The following is a 20,790-nucleotide window of genomic DNA, read 5'->3' on the forward strand; positions in this document are numbered from 1 at the left end:
CAAAGAGATAACTGTTTTCAAAAGACCAACAAAAGTTTACAGTGAAAAAAAAAGTCAGAATGGACTCCGTGCCCGGAGTCTTGAGAAGGTCCTCGTGTTGCGGTGGAGGCTCACTAAGGAGTCTGGGCGGGGCCATGGTTAAGAGCTCAGTGGCTGACTAACAAGGTAGGGCGTTCAAAGGCATCTGGAAGCTCCGCGGCAGAACAGACCTGGATCTGCTTCCCAAACCGCTGCCAAGAGCAAGCCCTCGGCGGGACAGTTCTACTGCCACCGGGGGTCAGAATTAAACCGGCCACACCCAACGACCAAGTAGCTGGCTTTGGTTAGTTTTGTTTTCTGTTTTTAATGAAAATGTTCCACAAGCCGACTGCGAGGTCTGGGACATCTGTTGTGGATTATCCCACGGTTTGTCCAAAACTCCTGTGAACGACTCTGTGATTGCAGTCGTGCGTGGAACCCTTTCATGTCCATTCTTGCAGTCCATTTTGAAGAGCAGACATCGTTATCTAGGAGTCTCTGGGAAGAATCTTCACATAAAGCGTTTCTTAATTTTAATATTTCATGGAAACAATTTGAGGTCTCAGAATCGCAGTTTTCCTGTCAGGCTGTAGACACGCTCATCTTCAACTTACAGTGCATGCTCCTTAGGGATAAACCACACAGCCGGCCAACCCCGCATGCCCCCCCCCTCTGTGACTGCCACCTCTGAGACCAAAAGAAATGCAGTACTCTCCTGAAATAGAGCTGTTGTCATAAAACACACACGATGGTCTGGGCTACAAATGATTTCATTCGTAAAAATTATTTTAAATGATGCTCAGTCGCTAGCATGGATACAATGCAGGCACGCAGCATATTCCCCAAACAAGCAAGTAATCGAAATAAAACCACCCCTGCTCCCCCGCTCCACACAAACACCCCCTGGAGGCAGTTAAAGCTTCGATCTGAGTAATGAGGCCTGGCTGGAAGTGCTTTCGCTTGCCGGCCTGTAATTCCGACAGAACAGAGATGGCATCCAAGGACTGGACCCTCAGTAGCAGCCTGTTTGCCCCGCGCTGAGCCACTGCGCCAGCGGGCCTGCTTTGGAAGAGCTTCCTCTCCAGTAAACTAAGTCTTGGCGTGCCTTTGGGCAAACAAATAACGCTTCTATTTTCTTTATTCCATTACGGCAGTCGTAGATACCCACGCTTTAAAAATAGTACAGTTAACGGTTAACCACGCTCCAAGTTGCTAGGGGACCTCAAACATTGTGTGCAGGGGGGCTGCACCTGCCCGCACCCCAAGTCTCACTTAGAAGTCAGCATTGGGCGTTGACCAGTCAGCGAAGACAAAGGGCAGAGCTGGGCCCTCGCCTGGCGCCATCCAAAGGGCAGAGCAGGCCAGCGGCGCCCACGTGCGCTCTCACACGTAGGCGCCGGAGGCCCGGAGTCGCCGCCCGCGGAGCCCCGCGCTGACCAGCGCGGGTCCCCGGCACCAGGCTGCGGTGCTGAGACACGGCACGTACCGGGGCGTGGCTTGCAGCGCTCTGGGCGGGGCTGCAGGAAGTTTCCGAGGGCTGGGGTTCAGCATCCTTATTATGTAGCACCAGCGGCACTACGAACTAGCAGGGGTGCCCGGTCTTTGCGTAAGCTTGGTATTTTCCCCGCTGAGGGTCTATCTGGTCCCTCTCAGACACCGGACTTTCCTCTCTGCGCTCCCTCGGAGGCAAGACAAGGGAATAAAGGAAAATAAAGGGCGCAAGAGATCGGTGTCTGGGCAGTTCTTGGATAAGACCTTCCGCTTACAGGTAAGAATAAAAATTATGTCCAAACCTCTGAAAGGCGTGTACACAACCAACCCCCAGAGGGCATCCCACAAAATAGTTTGTGGTAAAGTTTTTATTTGGGAAGGAGACGATTTCATGTAAAAATCTGCAGGCTGCATTCGTTCTCAGTAAAATGATCAGGCAACAGGTTTGCTGCTATTGGTGTTCTTAAAACACTAGGGGAAAGTTTTGTTTTGTTTTGTTTTTTGGGGGGCTACATTTTAGTTCCAACTAGCAACATGTATGCAAAGGTTTTTATTTAACCAAGTCTAGTTAAAAGAAAAAAAAAGCCTACCTGTATCCTTGCCAATTGTTTTTGACATTGCTGTGTTAAATATTTGAACTTTAGACTGCTTATATTTCTGCAAATCCAATAACCCTCATTTCAAAGGGTAATTGTTTTATGGACTTAAACCACTAACTAGCATTTCAACACCCTTATTAATTTCTATGCCTGTCCTGGCATTCCTTAGATATCCTCCTTATTCCTAATGTGTACCTTCGTTATTTTTATGTGCTTTCTCCTATTTGCTATTTGAATAGTTGGAAAGTAGTTAAACACTCTAACTGAAGGGTCAGTGGTTCAAAACCAGCAGCCACCCCATAAGAGAAAAAAGGCAAAGTCCTGCTTCTGTAAAAATTTACAGCTTTGGAAATCCGATAGGGCAGCTCTGTCTTAGAGAGTTGCTGAGATGGAACTGACCAGACAGCAGATTTTTGCTTTTTAAGTGGAGGAAAGTTATGTTCCACAGGACTGGTAAGCATGCAGGGTGGTTAGAGCCACAGACTGCCAGCTTAAAGGCTCTGCTACTTCTCCAAGATTTTTCGAGTCTGGAAAATGAGATACAAATTTTTTTGAAGAGGGTGAGCTAGCATAGAGCAGTGGCTCTCAACCTTCCTAATGCCACGACCCTTTAATTCCTCATGTTGTGGTGACCCTCCAACCATAACATTTTCGTTGCTACTTCATAACTAATTTTGGTACAGTTATGAATCGGGCCACCCCTGTGAAAGGGTTGTTTGACCCCCACAGGGGTCGCGACCCACAGGTGGAGACCCGCTGGCATAGGGGTTAGTCTTCTAACCTATGAGCTGGACCCTCTGGGTAACTCAGTGCTTAGAACAAAGGAACAAATGCAATAGGCATCTTTGCCATACTTTCTCCAAGTGTGGAAAGCACGATAGTCCAATCATGGCAACACCAGAAAAAGAAGAGAGGATAGCCATACATGGGGATGCAAGACTAATGAAGGAAAAACTAGGAGTTAAAGGGTTAAACCCCTTGATAAAGGCATGATTTTGGGGGTTGATAACCACAATGTCAGTTGTTCAATACCACCAGCTACTTCTGGGAAGATGAGGCTTTCTTCCCCCATAGATTTTTTAAAAATCACTTTATTGGGGACTCATATAGCTCTTATCACAATCCATCCCATATTTAAGCCTTGAAAGCCCACATGGGCCATTCTGCCCTGTAAGAAAGGCTGTGGTTACAATGTACCCCATGACAGTGGGTGTGGGATTTGGGGGAGATATTTTCTGAGGATTGCAGTGAATCAGAATTGGTTCCACAGTATTGTTGGTGTGTTAGTGTCAGAAAGCACAATGCCAGGAAAGGTTGGTTTCTATTGCAAAGAGTTCAAAGTACTCCAGTGGCTTGCTTTCTGAGTAACTGAGAGCAAGTGCTTTGCTTTCAGCTGGATTGCCTTTTTCATGCGGCTTTTGCTTCTAATCACTGCTTGCAACTCGTTTTCCCAAATTCCAGGCTGTTCCATAATCTGATTTACTAATATTTGAAAATGACACATAAAACATATACTTTCCAGTTGAGGAGTCCTCAGGGTGCGCAATCTCAAAAAGTGGCCATGTGAACCCACCTGAGCCTGGTGACCTACTTGTGAGAAATTCGTGGTAACCCCCCCCGGGGCCTATTTCTTCCCACGTTAAGCATGAAGTTGCCAGAATCAACTTAGTCGCAACTGTCGTTCTGTTTGGCCCAAGTGAAGCTACGTTGCTTAGAAGAGAGGCAGAATTTTTCATTTTGGGACCTGGGCTGAAGTGAATCCTTTATGGCCACACTGGGCTGGGAACCCTAAGGCTAGTAACTGGAAAACACCATCAACTCTGCTGGAGAAAGATGGGCTTCCTGCTCCCTAAAGATTGACAGCCTCAGGAAGCCCCAGGGACAGGTCTCTGCTGGAGGAGCCGACTTGATGGCAGTGGGTTCGTTTTGGTTATCCTTGTGATCTCCTCTAGCATATTGTAATTAAGGATCGAAGTACTTTTGTGTCGAAATTTTCATGTTGTAGTAATCACATTTTCATTCAATATAGTCACAGGGACGTGTGGTTTTAGTTCATTTTCTTCAGGTTACTCTCACTCAACCTGTAAGATCCAAGGTTCTGGTATTGCCTACATAATTTTCCGTGAAAATAATTTGCTATTTTATGCATGGTAAAGCTGGACAAAGAACAGAGTGGATAACTGATGTGTTCGACATATGGTGTGGGCAGAGAATTGCCAATAAACCGTGAACTGTCAGAAGAACAAATAAATCTGAGTTGGAAGAAGCGATGGAGACAGTCTTACATATTTTGGATGTGTTATCAGAAAAGATCAGGTCCTGAAGAAGGAAGGAATAATATGTAGTAGAGGGTCAGGGAAAAAGATGCACTTACTCAATTGATACAATGGCTAAAAGAAAGGGCTCGATAAAGCAACAATTGAGAGGATAGCTCAGGATCAGATAGTTTCACGGTGGTTGTGTTCGGTGGGTGTGAGTTGGAATTGACTTACAGTTCCTCCCAACAGCATGTGGTCAGGATTATAACAGCAATCTCCAAACTCGAGGCTATGGAGTCGATGTTGACACAGTGACCCTACTGGACAGAGTAGAACTGTTCCTATGGGTTTCCCAGCCCGTAACTCTGTAGGAATAGACAGTCTTCTTCCTCCCACAGAGCAGCTGGTGCTTTGAAACTGCTGACTTTGTGGTTAGCAGCTCAGCACACAACCACTGCATGTCCAGGGCTATGGGCAGACTTTTTCATTTAGAAAAATCTGGAATAAAATCCCCTTGGGGTTTTATTTTTAATCCTTTTATAAATTGTCCATTTTTCAGTGCTGTTTTCTAGGGTACAGGGAATCACAGTAATTTTCTGTATCTTTTTATAACTTATTAAACTATGATTTTTTAAAAAAACTTATAATGATAAAAGCATGTAGGTTTTTCATAAAAAAAGAAATACAGAAGAAAGAGTAAAGTTTTTTAAAATAAAAGAAAAAAATTATTAAAACCAAACGTATACCAAGGTATGTTTACTATTTGACCTTTGAAATCAGAAGACTCAAGTTTACATTTTTGGTAGGCTCTTTAGTACCTTTAAGGATGGACATATTATTGATCATTTGGAATAAAAATTTCTTCATCTGTGAATGAGAGATTTTCAAATCTTTACAGGAATGTCTAGCCCTTACTTCACCCAATCCATTTACATCACAATATTAAAATTTTGATTTTTGCGTATCACATTTGTTTTCCAAGCACTTGTTTTCTTATAGAACAGTGTGATTTGCTATTATTGATATGGTATTTCAGAAAGAGTATACAACAACTCATTGCCATCAAGTAGATGCTGACTCATGCTGACCTTACAGTGACCCAGAACTGCCCGCTGGTGGGTTTCCAAGACTGTAACTCTCTATTGGATGAAGATAAATGGCAAGAGAAACATAAAATAACCAATACCAAAATATCTGTCATTAAACACTTAAATTCTTGATAAACAAGTCTATAATCTAGAGATGTTGCAGCGAATAGTTCAATATTAACGCTGATCAAAGGGGGGCCTGGTCCACAGATGTTTATTTGATGTAACAAAACAATACAGTTAGTGTTAGATCCAACCACAAAGAACAAAAGGAATGAAAAATTTGTACAATGCACATAGAAAAACAAGGTATTTACTGACACCTACATATTCCTAAAATAATGCTTCTAAAATTACTTATTAAAACCTACATAAAAACAGAAAGATGTTAATAGCGACAAAGTGCATAAAACCAAACATCAAATTTTGAGCAAATTAATATACTAGGCAATTTTACTAACAATGCATGATTTTTTTTCTTGTTTACAATCTGCTCAAAATATCTTTATACCAACAGGTGGGCAGAACATTTAAGTTTAATATCAATTACGTAATATTAGCATAAACTTCCACAAGTACAGATAGGGTTTTGTTTTCTTTTTTCAGCTGGCAAAGTGACTATAGTAACATAGATCATTTCTCTGAATTGAGAATTTTATCCAAATAAATGTCACATACCTTCCAGATATATGCATATCTTTCTTTATCATGTAAATGGCTTTACCCATTTAAATAATAAACCATACAGTATTTAAGAATCATTATTACATGATCAACAATGACATGTTCCAGGTTTAACAATTTTATAGGCAAAAAGAAAAAAAATCTTCTTAAAAACTAGTCTTATAAATGCAGAATATATTGCATGAGTAACTGCTGGTATTTTTTAAGAAAATATATTGTGCAATTGAGGCTACCATGTACTGCTGGCAAAGCATTATTTATGTAAAATGTGAAAAGAAAAAATAAGAGTAAAAATCTTTCAACTGCTATCACAATGGTGAAAGGTTACTTGCCCTCTTAAAGAAAATTATATTGGCAACTCCTTGGAAAAAATCTGATAAGGAACAAACTCCCTAGTCAAAAATAAATAAATAAAAGGTGCCTTTTTAAAAATGACATTACTATTATGTAATGGTTTACATACCAAAGAACTGTGAAAATGTTTTGTGGGTGATCTGGCATTAAAGAACATACCAAAAAAAGAGCATTGATGTAAATTAAGTAAAAAGGGGATCAAATTGAACTAACTGAGTTTGTGCAGTATTGTAGCCAGGCTTCTAAAATTAGATATAGAAAATATAAATAGACTGCTTTAGGTAATGAGCCACCAGTGTCCAAAATAAGGAATGAGATTATGAAAAAGCTCAGTTGACTTGATCCAGAGCTCTGAGTAATTCTTCACCCTGCAGTAGGTTTCTGCTGCCTTGTACAGGAGCATTCACTTCACAATCATAACTGGTCAGTTGTGGTAATCCACTCTCATCCAGTGACTGCCCCAGCAATCTACATGCTAAATCTGAAAAACAAAGAGAGATCTAGTTATTCACTCATCTAGTTAACACGCATGCAACACTCCCTACGTTCCACATACTTTGCACATTTAGCAGAAGACCAGTGCCTGCAGAAGGACATCATGCTTGGTAAAGTCGTGGGGCAGGAAAAAAGAGGAAAGCCCTCCATGAGATGGAATGGCACAGTGGCTGCATCGATGGCTTCAAACATAAGGACACTTGAAGAACAGGGCAGCGTTTCGTTCTGTTGTACATAGGGTAGCTATGAGGCAGAACCGACTTAACAGGACCTGACAACATGTAGTAGGAAAAAAAGCAAATAAACTTGTAGAAGGGTTTTCAGTCTCATGGGTAAAACCATTCTATCAGCCAGCAAGCGCTATCAAATGTTACTGGTGCTATATCAGGGTACAGTGGAGGCACAAAGACATCAAAATATTTTATCCTCTTTTCAATACTGACACTACACACAGATGTAACAGATAAATACTGAAATGGGAAACTCCATTTCAAAATATCGGTTTTTGAGTGACTGTCTTTAGGTAAGATGCTACTTTATTTGTAAGTCTAGCATGAGGAACCAAACTTTATTTGTAAGTCTAGCATGAGGAACCAAAGCCATTCCTCACTATTTAAAAACTGTCTTTGTGAGGGTTAAAGGAGCCCAAGGTGCCACAGTGAGTTATGCTTTGAACTGTTAACCATAAAGTCGGCAGTTCAAACCTGCCAGCTGCTCTCTGTAAAAGAAACAAGGAGGCCTCTGCTCCCATTAAAATGTATAGCCTAGGAAACCCAAAGGCAGTTCTACTTTGTCCTATTGAATCCTTATGAGTCAGAATCGACTCATGAGTTGTTGAGCAGTTCCAAGAAGCTCTGGTGGTGCTGCCAGGAAGTGTTGAACTGTTAATTACCAGGTCAACCAGTGGTTCAAAGCCATCAGCCACTCCATGAGAGAAGGATGAGGCTATCTTCTCCTGTAGACACTTACACACTCAGAAGCCGTCTGCGTGGTTCTTTATGAGTCAGAATTGACTCACTGGCAACAAGCTTTGTTTCTTTTTTGGGGGCTTGTGAGGTTCAAGAGCAGAAAAAATAAACTAACCAGATGGTATTAAAATAATTGTCTTTTGTTCCATTCCATTCTGTTGACTAGACTTGCATCCTTTCACACGTTTCCAAGAAAGTGATGTGGTCGTTGTAGAATCATCAGGCTGCTGTAATAATGTTCCCTAGAGAAAGTAGAGTTAATCAATTTTATTATGTATGTAGACTTCTAAAAAGTAGTTTCATAGTTAATAATAGATAGCCAGGTTTTAAAATAAATACTGCCATAAATGATTTTTCTTAATCATATGTTACTTTAGACTGGAATATACTAACTTACCCCCAATCCACTAGTAATTATGTAAATAGAAGAAAGTAACTTAAAGAGAGAAAATGGGATTAATGGTAATACAGGGAGTGGAATAATGGAGAATTTCACTACTTTATGTAAAATATATCTGTATTGTTTGGAATTTTTACCCCCCCAAAATCGATTCATTAATGTTTATGTTTTTAAAAATTGGTGCCTACACAGTAAAAATATAGAGACATATATAAAATTCAGAGGTAGTACTAGCTAAAACAGCAAATATATGAATACATTCTCTCACTTACAATTCCTACTGCTTGAGAAAGCGAACCATCATGCTCCATTTTTCGCTTTCTCTGTGCATTCTGCAAAGCTAGTATCTTTGGATTGAATTCTTTTTCGGAAGCAGTAGTTCTAGGAGAGAAAAAGAAGGGCAATTCTAAATAAAAATACAGGTTGTTTTACAATTTAAAAAACACAAACCTATACCTATCCACAGAGAAATGCATAATGCCATGTTTTCCACATTAAATTAGCATGTTATGCATGAAAGAACTTTCTTGACTAATGAAGCTTACAACCATATTATTTAAACCATAACTTTTAAAACAAAATCACCTATAAAATATGTATCTCCCTACTTTGTAACAGACTTACACAGATCTAAAGTGGCATCTTTATAGGTCAGAATAGTTGAATATCTGCCTTTCATATGGGTCAACCTATTAATGACTATAATAGTTGGACAAGATCCTTGGGACTATGGAAATAAAAGATGATGATTAATCTGTACTGAATCTTCAGCTTATAAAACCTTTCATGTTCTCAGCAGAATCCCCAAGGGGAAGTTAAATAAGTATTATCACACCTATTTTATAAATGAGAAACCCAAAGCACAGTTAGGTTAAACAACCCAAACCTGCTGCCATTGAGTCAATTTCTGCTTCACAGCAACCAAGGCAGACAATCTTTACAGGAACAGATAAGTCTCAACTCTCTCCTGTGGGGCTTATGCATGAGTGTGAGCTGCTGACCTTGTGGTGAGCAGTTCAATTCTTATCTAAAAGCATCACCAGGGCTCCTTAGTTGCTCAAAACCCCTGAGAATTAGTTGTAGCTATGGGAACTGGAACTAGAGCTCCTGAAGCCCACCTCACTCCATGTTCTTCCTACTCTACCATTTTGCCTCCATATTGATCAGGTTATCCAAAACCAAAATATCTGAATCTAAAATTCACGAACATACATCAATTTACTTATCTATGTGGGTCTCTAAAGCGTCCCTATCCCCCAATACACCACCTTATGGTTCCCTTTTTTTCTTATTTTATATAGCTGAAGATACCATTTGGTTAAAAGATTACTCACACCCACTTCAATTACACAAACTTACGTAGTTTTGTGTGTATATAAATACATTTTAAACTGTAAAACCTGCATTATATAAATAGGCAGACTATTAAATTCTTACATAAATATATTATGAAAAACTAAATTTTACAATTTTAGTAGAATACTTTTTGTAGTTTATCTGTAATCTTTGCTCTAGAGCTCCAAGTCTTCTAGTTCAGTACACTTTGATCTGGCAAATAAGTGCCTACAGAGGAGCTTGTGAAAGCTAAGTTCATCCCTTCAAATACTTAACACATGTCAAGTGGAAACTCATGGAAAAGCAGTACTTGCTAAAATGACCAGATGTTAAACGATGGTTTGGGCCACAATAAAGTACCAGGGACAGTTGCCCAAGAAATAGAATATCCCGAAGGCTTCTGTAGCTAACAATAATGTGTAAATTGCAAATTATTTGCATTTATAATACTATTTGCATTTATATTACTATACTTATTCATCTATTCATGCCACAGCCACTTACTGACCAAGTACTACACACTAGATCCGCAAAACTCAAACCCACTGCCACCTAGTCAACTCCAACCCTACAGGACAGAGCAGAACGCCCCTTAGGGTTTCTGAAGCTTTGAATCTTTACAAGAACAGGTAATCTCATCTTTCTCCCTCAGAGAGACTGGTGGATTTGAACAGCTGACTTTGTGGGTTAGCAGTTCAGAGCGTAACTCACTGTATCAGCAGGGCTCCTTAATCTCAGATACTGGCTTTAATACAATGCCCAAGATACAGTCATTGCTCTATTATAGAAGTTGGTAACAGTAATTTATAAAGTATTTTAAAAGACTTCTGAGTTCCTTTAAAACACCATGATCTTTTCCTAACTCGGAAAAAAGACCTAGCCATCTAGATCACGTTGGTACTACAGGGCAGGGAAACAAAACCTAAGTCCTGGCTGTAGCAGTCCCTCTCTCTCCTACTCTTTGCTTCCCCGACAGCTAAACTTGTTTCTTCTAACTAAGGCCTAAAAATTAAAAAACAAAACAAAACATCTAGTCCAATTATAATTAAGATTAATGTTGTAACCCTCAAAAATACATTTATCCTACAGTATAGCTAATGTTCTATAAATACTTGTTGAAAAATAAAAGCCATTATAATACAACTATACATAGCAAAATTAATATATATAGACTATTAATAGTTAACTTATTGGCTATTTAAAAAATGTTTTAATGTCTTAAAATTATTTAGTTTTACGTATACAGAAAGGAATTATACAGAAAAGTTCTGTGAATTGCCATATATTATTGCCTGCATTGTATTTGTACACTTGGTTGCATTTTATTTGTACAAGTATTAGAAAACCCTCCTACCTCCTACACTAAGATATGTGACATAATTATAATAAAAAATACACAGTCTAATTTAGGAGAAAATTTTGTAGTGCTTGTGCTCAGCGAAGGAGTTGCATGTCAATGTTATATTACTTAAAGCCTATAGCCAGATGTATTTGGAACACAGTTTCTCAAAAATAATAAAAACTATGACTTATACATTATGGCACATAAATACCTTTGACTCAAAGCGACAGATAACAGGTTAGGGCTTCGTGGATGAGACTTTCCTGTCTGCTCAATGACTTCTTTTCCTGTTCTGCTGGGTGAGGCTGTCCGACTTTGAGTTTCACTATATGGTGATGCTGAGGCACTAGCAGTTTCTTTAGGTACGTGGGCAGGAGATGGAGGTGCGATCAATATTTTAATGTCTTCCATACCATCTTTTGTCACTGTATGTAATTCATCAGAGGTGGCAGTGGTAATGTTGGCAGTAACAGCGGGTCCTTGCATTTGAGTCTGCTGGAATACTGTAATTGTGTCCCCACTTGGAGGGCTTGCAGAACTTTCTAATGGTGACAACTGATCAAATGAACGTAACTGGAAGTCATCATCCATTGGGATATAGGGGGCTAACATCTCCAAGTCTAAATCAGTATCCTTTAAAAAAACAAAACACATGAGTTCTAACAATGGGCACATCTTGTACAAGAAAAACGAAGCCCAAAGCCACTTTAGACTAAAAATATAAATTACCGAGAAAGTTTATGTACCTGAGTGGAAAATGGGTTCTTTGCCTCTGTGTCTTCAGCGAAAAGTTTCTCTACCAATTCCAACTTGAATTCATTGACCATATCACTGTCCACATCAAAGCAATAGTCACTGGGACTGTTAGGCTGTAAAAATGATTAAACGTGTTTATCTTTTCCTTGAATAAGCATCTGCCTATATTTTGCTAGTTGTTAGAATTCTCAAGTATGATCTCAGAGAGCACACAACATACTCAATCTCTCATTAAATTCGACCTAACTACTTGTTGTAACTGATATTATGTATTAAAACCCAACTTAAAAAAAATCAACCTAACTATTTAGAAGTTACATTTTCCTGCTTACTAAATTTTGGCAGGATTCATATATCTGACTGTACATAAAACAACTTAATTTATAAAATCATTCTAAAGAATTCAACTTATCTAATCATTCAACTCTCACAGTGGTACCCAGTTGGCTAATTTGGAATCTTCTTGGAATGTCAGGGCACCCTCAAGTGGTGGTCTCGTGCATGGACTATCTTCCAGAGCTACTCTGGAGGATGCAGGCGGGACTTGTTCTTTCACCAGCTTTTACATTAATGGAATTCTGGTAAGAATTATAACCCCCTAAAAACTATAAGCTATTATTTTAAGCATAAAACTTTACTTCCCCCAATCTAACAGTTTTGTCAGATTTACTTTTGTAATTAAAAACAAAATGAATTAAGCATTTTATACTAAGCAACCAGATCATAGGTTATGTAGTCTCCTGAAAGCTATCAGCTGTCCAATCCCTATGCTTAGCTTGCTAGAGGTTTTCATCAATATATTCAACGCAAAATAATTTGAGCCCTTAGGAAAGCTTAATGGGTTAAGACTGAAAAGCTGGTGGTTCAAATCCACTAGCTAACCCTTTGGGAGAGGAATCAGAAGCAACTGATGGCAGTGGTTTTTGGTTTTGGTCAGGGCAATTTGTGTCTCATTTGCAACATTCAGATCTAACTTATCCTAATCCTGGTTGTATTTTTAAATTTAGGCAGCTCTGAAATGGGATGAGCTGGATTTAGAAATGGAACTCTGTGTGACATCACTAATCCTAGCTCAGCCTAGCCCTTAAAGATTATTAGACTTACAGAGCAGGGGTCCTCAACCTTCCTCAGGCCGCGACCCTCTCATACAGCTCCTCAGGTTGTGGTGACCCCCACCCCAACCATAAAATTATTTTCCTTGCTACTTCCTAACCATAATTCTGCTACTGTTATGAATCAGGCAACCCCTGTGAAAGGGTCGTTTGATCCCCAAAGGGGTCTCCACCCACAGGTTGAGAACTGCTGAAGCAATCAACATCAAGATGGAACTGGGGTGTGTGTGTGTGTGTGTTTGATCAGGTATTAAGAGATAGCACTGTTCTCTGTGGATGTCAAAATTCAACAATTCCTTATCCTGATGTAAGTATAAAGAGAAACAATATACGTTTTATATTTTGATTTATGGTTCACAAATTCTTGTTCATATACACAATTATTTTTGAGTTTCAAATATGTGCTAGGTTTAAGTTAGGTCCATACCTTTTTATCACTTAAAAAAAAAGCTAACATCTACACAAACGTAATTTTGAAATGTGGCTCAAATGAAAATTACCTTAAATTTGCTAAACCTGAACATTACTACCTGCAAGTTATCCTTTTATTACATCGTGACCCTTACCTCTGGTGAACTCTGTCTAGTGCTGCCATCGGAAGGGCTGGCTGGCTGATCCTGGACCTGGGGCATGGTAAAAGAGAGTTCTAGGGACTCTGAACTTGGTTCCAATTTTAATGCAACTTCTTGATTGAGTGCAGGGTCAGCACTACTTCGAAGTGGTTTTGGAGTTTCCGAGGCAGGAGATGGAGACATTACCAAACTGATAGTCTGTAACTTTTCATTGGATGAGGGAAGCATTACATCATTATACAAGGGAACTTCCTCAAGTTGCTGGTCATCAGTTTCTGTGTCTGAAAGAAAGAGACCTATGTAAACACTATCTAGATTTTATCATGCACAGACATTTATGGCCCCTTCTGTAAAAAGGTTGTCTAGTTCACTTGAACAACAAAAACGCTCATCAGAAAATTTACACTTTACAAGATTAACCCTAATTGAGTTATCTTTCCAATGCACTATTGGCAACTCATATTATTCTGTGTGGAATGCAGGGGTGGTCTAAGTGGTTAACAATGTTAATGAAAGGTTGAAGGTTTGAGTCCACTGAAAGATGTTTCAGAACAGAGACCTAGCAACTGAATCTCAAAATTCAGGCATGGAAACTCTACGAGGCCCATTGGGCATTCACCATCTCGTGGCCAAAGGCACAGTGGATGACTACCTTTGGCCCCTGATTCAGGAGAAGATCAACGCTGAGGCCGGCCTATCTGAAACCAGTTTCTCAGACACAGCAGAAACCACCGATTACTTCTACAAGGTCCCTATGCAGCAGACGATCTACGATCTGTTCCAGAAGTCCTTCGAAGACAACAGAAGCAATACGGAGCTTCTGGAGGCACTAGAGATCTTTGACCCTGGAAGTGCTTCCAGCAGCGGGGCCCAACACATGGGAGAACCCCCAGACCAGAGCACACCCAGTTGACCCAAGAAAAGATCTGAGTTTTTTGATAATTAGGACAGCCTTACCTGTCCTCTGTAAGAGGGTCAAATCAGCCTTTTACAAATCACAGAATTCATTACAATAAGGCGTTATTTCTTTAAAAATAAAAACCACTTATCTACTCGGTTGATAAGAATGTCATGAATAAGAACTGCTGCAAAAGCACTAGTAAAAATTATTATATGACATAAGAGACCTGCAATTCTGACATTTTCATATCATGTAAATATTAACACTTAAGCTGCTTTGAAACTAAAGTTTTCATTTTAAAAGTTCGATGTTTATTCTTTAATGAAACAATATCTGTTATACTATAACCAAACCCTCACTCCCCCCCCCTCCCGCCCCCATCCCCAACTGCCTTCAATCCTAAGTCATGGTCTATAGAACAGAGTAGAACTGTCTTGCAGGGTTTCCAAGAGTTAAATCCTTATAGAAGCAGACAGCCACGTCTTTCTCCCATGGAACAGTTGTTGGGTTTGACCTGCCAACCTTCTGATTAGCAGTTGAGTTGCACTGTGAATTACACTAAAAAGCTGCTAAGTTGTAAAGAAAATATGGTATCAGACTGTGGAAGTAGCAGAACTGGGAAAAGAAATACCTTAGACCCTTTGAAGAAAGTGTCTAAAACTTGACAAAAGTAAATACTTTGTTATGAAAACCAAAATGCATAAGACCCTAATGTCTGAATGGGTGTCAACAAAAATGTTGAAGTTCAGCTGAAACGGTGCTTGCGACGACAGACAAGAGGTTTGATGCAGTAGCAGAATGACTAAATACTCACCACTGCTGCCAAAATCTAAAGCTATGATGGTGTCTCCAGCAGCTGGCGCTAACAACGTTAAAGCATCGGGTTCCTTCTTCAGTTTGTCAAATAAACTACTTGTATCTTCTGATTCAACTTTGGTGAATAGCTGACTTATTTTCATATCTGAAGACTCAACAGGTTTGAGGACACATTCTGTTTGTTGAAGGGAGAAAATCAAGTCGTGCTGAATAACACCGCTGTTAAGAGAGAGAGATGAATAATTCCTAAATGAACACTTTAAGCACTGGAGAGAGGAGTAAGTAATTTTGTCTCTTAAAATATTTTTAGGAAAAGAAGATTCCTTGACCTAACCTCTCCTGCATACTTTGTCACACTTTAGATTTAAAATATCAGTAAAAGACAAAGACCTAATATAATTCATACTACACTATAACAGTATTCAAATATTGACAGACTAATTTTAATAAAGAAACTTCAGCTATCCCCTTGATGGTAACCTACTAGAAATGAACAGCCAGGTCTGTGAAACACACAAAAAGATACTCTGAATTCTTGTACTGACGCACATAAAATGTGAACGGCACAAGAGAATTCTTTGGCATGATCTGAGGCACAATGTAAGGGTAGGCTTAGGATAGAAAGATATCTAAGTAGTGAATTGCCACATTGTTCTCTGCTGGTGAGAAATGAAATGATGATACTATTGATGGGATTAAGTAGAAGAGGGATAAAGATAATCCTCAAGTCTGGCGCAGATGTGTTTCTTTAATTGCTAAGTAATAAACAAAGATGAAAATACCCAACCCTTACCTTTAAGCCGTTTATAAACTAGTGTGAAAGTAGCTATACAATTAAAATACAATGTGGTAATTGCTAAAATAGAGGACCTTTACTTCCCAGAAAGACTAAGCGTTATACAGATTGTTAAGCATTCCAAGTGGGGAATTCTTACATAATGGGAAGTCACAAAAGAACTCTTTGGCACTGATATTACAGTTCTGAAGGATGATATCAAAACTGTCAAAAATAAAAGACCAAAATCTTCCTAAAAGGGGTAGCTATGAATGTTAGAGGGAAGGACAAATCTAGGAAAGCATGGGAGGTACGGGAAAATGCAAGACACGGCAAGGAATATGGCAAGGATGTCATGCAACGGGGCAAAGGTTCATCTTGAGGTGACCTTTAGGAATGTGGAAAGTAGACTAGAGATCAATTAGAAGCTTACTGAAGTAGATCAAAGATGTTCATAATATTCATAAACCAATGAACTGGGAGAACTGATGAACCTGCAAGAGCTATGTGTTCTATCGAGCACGCCTTCCTTATCTAATAGAATTCCTTTGATCCTCATTTAACCCTTTGAGGTAAATATTACCATCCCTTAAATATCAAGGGAATTCAGAGAAATTCAGAGATTTCTCCAGGATCACAGAGCTAATGAGAGGGAGACGTAGGTTCCAAAGGTGAGTATTCTTCCTACAAAAACTGTACAGCTGTTTGTGATGGTACATACGAAGAGCTGCGTGCTGAGAGAGCTGTCCAACAGCATTTACTCTACAGAAGCCCTGGCATTTTTTGAAACTCATCTTTAAGATGCTTGGAGGAAGGATAAAGATACATAGATACTATCTGTGGAAATCAATGTATAATAACTTTCCTGGAAACCTTGGTCAGAATACTGAACATAATTATACAGAAATGAAATTAAATATAGTAAGTGCTTCCAATCTTACATCCTATGAAAGATTTATCATTATTAGGTGTTTTTGAATCAGTTCTTACTCACAGCAACCACAGGCACACATCAGAACAACATGATGACCAGGTTTGTACCAATCTCACCATCACTGCTATACTTGAGCCCCCTGCTCTTCCTCTTTGTTTTTTTGCTAATCCTCTACATTATCAAGAATGATGGCTTTCTACGGGGCTTGGTCCTCCTGATACCATGTCCCGGGCCCAAGAAACAAAAATTTCATCATCTTCAATTCTAAAGATTCCAGCTATACTTTATTCATTCTACCAACAGTGTATGATATATCCAATATTCTTAACTAGTACCATAATTCAAATACATCAATTATTCTTCAGTTTTCCCAAACAGAATGCATCTCTTGCATGCCTTAGATGATTGAAAATACCGTGAATTGGGTCAAGGGAACCTTAGATCTCAAAGTAACATCTTCGCTTTGTTAACACAAAGCACACAGCACTCAATATGGATTACCATTAAATGTTCAGAAAATAAAGATCCTCGCAAAGAAACCAATAAACATCATGAAAAATGGAGAAAAATATTGAATTACCAAGAATTGCATTTTACTTGGATCCACAATCAATACTCCCATGAAAGCAGCAATTATAAATCAATCACTATAGGGCACTGGGTAAATCTACTGCAAAAAAAATGAGGGAGAGATGGAAACCAGTTTCCAAAAATGAAGAACAAAAAGGCTCACTTTCCAAGCTTACCTCACAACATAATTTACACATACAATGCATTGTGGTTGAGAGTTCTTTGTGTTGTATATAACAGTTGCTTGAGTTTCAACCCAGACATATCCACCTCGCTTGGCAAGCATTCGATACTGTCCTGTGGTAACTTGTCCTTTAGTAAACACTAGGAGTAAAAAGAAAAAAAAAAAAAAAGACTTGCAGGAAAAATAACTTTGAGTTTTCTAACAAATCAATGGTTGAAGATCAATTACTGTTTTCTAAGAAGAAATATTTAAGAGTCAGTTTTAACAGTTTAAATTGTGATAAAAAATCCAACAGACAAAAATGCACCCATTTCCAACTTCTTAACCCACAATTTTCGCTGTAAGTCCAAAGGCCAGGTATGAGGGGTCAGGTACTGACTGAAATTTCCTGAATGACTTCTGTAGCCAGTAAAGATCAAGCAGGCTAGAGAATGATGAACAAACCTTAATGTTACAGAGGGCATTGAGGAAAGTGTTACTATTATTTCCTTATATGCCTGTGACAGTGTCCAGAGAACTACTGATAGTCATCTGAATATAAATTGATACTGTCCTGCAATCTTCAAGCAGCTGAGACTGTCTAAGTGATTTAGTTGGGAGAACCCATTCCCAACTCATGGAAACTTGATGTGTGTGCAAGTAGAAAGGTGCTCCAGAGGACTGTGACTGAGTTTTCAGAAGACCACCACTGGACCTGTCTTCTGATGTGTCACTGGATAAATTGGAACCATGAACCCAGGACTCTATTCCAGTAAAGGTACTGCGTAGGTAATGACGATGGCATTATCATGAGTATCTGAGCCCTGACTGCAGACTACAGCTAAAGACTAATTAATCATGCTGTGGTAAAATTAACTGTCAAGTGAGAGATTCCCAGTCTTTATTTGGGGATCTTAACATGATTTGAGCAAAATTCAGAATCGTCTTACGTCTACTGTGTGCTTTCTGTGTGCCAACTACTCTTTTGCTCATTTAGGTGTGGATTCTGAAAATGAAGCTATACTAGTCTACATTTTATCTTTTGAGCCTCTGCATTTAATGTCCAAATGTGTTTAAAATATATTAAGAGCTTCTCATAAAAGTGGTATTTGTAGCAAATACCACAAGTACATTTAATGACCAAAATCTCTGATGAAAAGGTCTGTGAACACATTTTCCTAGGAGCCTAGTTAATTTTAACCCCAAAGTTAAATATATAGTCAAGCAGTGAAAAGATTCTAAGAATTGACATAATTAGGAGATTTGTGCTCTCCCATTGTACTTACTATCATGATGAGTTTTAGTCAGATGATCAGAGTCCAAAGCATGATAATACTCATAAATGGAGCGACCCAACAATTCTTCTGGTTCATATCCCATCAATTCAGTAATTCTGTTAAATAAGAAATAATCATAAATTAACTCATGTTCTTCTGACTCATATCCTGTTAAATTTAATAATGGAATTTAAAATTATAAAAAATACATAGACTAACAGATAAAGAAAAATTATGCTTCTTCAGAGTAATTGATATAAATTTACTCAATGGGCAAGAGAATTTTAAAAAACACACGGCTTCCTTGTTTATTTAGAATAAATTTATATCATCCTTAGTAACTCTGTAGGCTTTTATAGCACCATGCATTTTTGTAAATCTTATGGATTCATCCTATTATTTGACCTCTTAAACATAATCTCTTCACTGAAATGCATTCATTAACTTTTATCATATCTTAATGTATACACTTTTGGTAACTAAGCAGGATTTTAGTAAATATAAAGTATTAAATAATGAAAATTATAAAAAGTCACTAGATTAAACTATAGCATTATTTTCCCATAAAATCACATTCTTATCTAACAATTTTTAAGTCCTTAGGCAAGGTGTCACTTTGGAGAATCAATATATACTACAGAATTCTAAGAACATCGATTAAGGAGTGTCACACTATTTTGTTATAAGAATTTACTTAAGATGAAACAATGATACCAAATTAAAAATGAACTAGAAAGTAACCCAGTAATAGCATCCAGTTCTCTGTATCGTTATGACAGAAATTAGATCTCAGTATTCTCTGCTAAGCCCAGTCTGAAATAGAACTCATTTCATGAGAAAAGGGAAGTTTGTCTGAGAGCGAAATATGGGTGAAGACTTATTGAGGTGCAAAACAAGTCTGACATAAAGTACTGTGTACCCAAACAAACCCAACTACTTACAGACAGCACTGAGAACATGGACTTCTTCTAAGAAAGGTATACAATACTGCTTGTGTTGTCATACCTCAAGGCAATTTCTGCCATAGGTTATCTCAACATAATAAAGTATATAAAAAATAGAAAGGCAACTAGGCAACTCATTAAGAAGCCAAGACAAAACCTTGAGTTCTTTAGCTTTACTAAGGGGCGTACCAAAATACATCAACACCAGGTGGCAGTATTACAAAGGAATAAAAAATCTGTAACCCACTCTATCACCAGCAAGATGATTTCCAATTGACTTCCTTTCTTAGTTTCCAAGACTATAGGCCAATGCTTAGCCCACAGTGCCACCAGATTCCATTTATACAAAGGGAAATAGTGTATTTTAATAAATGAGTCTCAGATTTCGTTTTAAAAAGCATTTGAACTGGTCATACTTGGCTTATAGGAATCCTGACAGTGTAGTGATATTGGGCTGCTAACTCAAGGTCCACGACTGAAACCCACAGGCTGGAGTGCTGGGGAAATAGGAGGTTGTCTGTTCCCATCAAGATTTAGTCTCAGAAACCTGTACAGCAATTCTACTTTGCTTCACTGGGCAACACTGAGTTATAGATATTTGATGGCAATGGATTTAGTTTTGGTTTGTATGTTATACATTTAAATAAAATTCTTTTGTAATTATCTTTCTTTTTTCACTATTGTTATTTTTTTTTTAATGTGCTGGCCTTTTGAATACATTTGAAAGGATGAACGTGCCTTTCAACGCAGAGGAAAAGACCAGACATGCTCTAGCACAGTGTTACGGCCAAGGGAACTATGAAGCACACTCGGATGTCCACTGTGCAACACTATTGGGAATGCATATGCCAATCTGTAGCTGGTATTGTTCAAAGCATGAAAATAAAGACAAAGCATGGTCTCTGAACCAAATATATAAATCAACTGTTATAGTTTCC

At 38.6% G+C, this 20,790-nt stretch overlaps 1 protein-coding gene, 1 long non-coding RNA gene and 1 other non-coding gene across 3 annotated transcripts in view; 1 reads left to right on the forward strand and 2 right to left on the reverse strand.

Moving 5' to 3' along the window:
• Nucleotides 1–1,574: 1,574 nt before the first annotated feature.
• The window catches only part of LOC142425919 (uncharacterized), a 31,263-nt gene continuing 12,047 nt past the window's right edge, over nt 1,575–20,790 (forward strand). Inside the window, exon 1 of the long non-coding RNA XR_012779705.1 lies at nt 1,575–1,786. This is a non-coding gene — a long non-coding RNA (uncharacterized LOC142425919). The remainder of the gene's footprint in view (nt 1,787–20,790) is intronic.
• The window catches only part of HIF1A (hypoxia inducible factor 1 subunit alpha), a 49,536-nt gene continuing 34,398 nt past the window's right edge, over nt 5,653–20,790 (reverse strand). The window contains exons 7-15 of the mRNA XM_075531371.1: nt 18,918–19,024; nt 17,645–17,792; nt 15,188–15,408; nt 13,467–13,753; nt 11,779–11,901; nt 11,244–11,665; nt 8,628–8,736; nt 8,071–8,197; nt 5,653–6,973 (exon numbers count right to left, since the gene is read on the reverse strand). Coding sequence (XP_075387486.1) covers nt 6,822–6,973; nt 8,071–8,197; nt 8,628–8,736; nt 11,244–11,665; nt 11,779–11,901; nt 13,467–13,753; nt 15,188–15,408; nt 17,645–17,792; nt 18,918–19,024 — 1,696 coding nt within the window. The 3' untranslated portion in view covers nt 5,653–6,821. The remainder of the gene's footprint in view (nt 6,974–8,070; nt 8,198–8,627; nt 8,737–11,243; nt 11,666–11,778; nt 11,902–13,466; nt 13,754–15,187; nt 15,409–17,644; nt 17,793–18,917; nt 19,025–20,790) is intronic.
• LOC142427135 (small nucleolar RNA SNORA22) lies at nt 20,548–20,680 on the reverse strand. Its single transcript, XR_012779953.1, has one exon. It is a non-coding gene; the product is annotated as a small nucleolar RNA SNORA22 (small nucleolar RNA).

This window comes from Tenrec ecaudatus, chromosome 14 (assembly GCF_050624435.1).
Source record: "Tenrec ecaudatus isolate mTenEca1 chromosome 14, mTenEca1.hap1, whole genome shotgun sequence".
Lineage (NCBI taxonomy): Eukaryota > Metazoa > Chordata > Mammalia > Afrosoricida > Tenrecidae > Tenrec > Tenrec ecaudatus.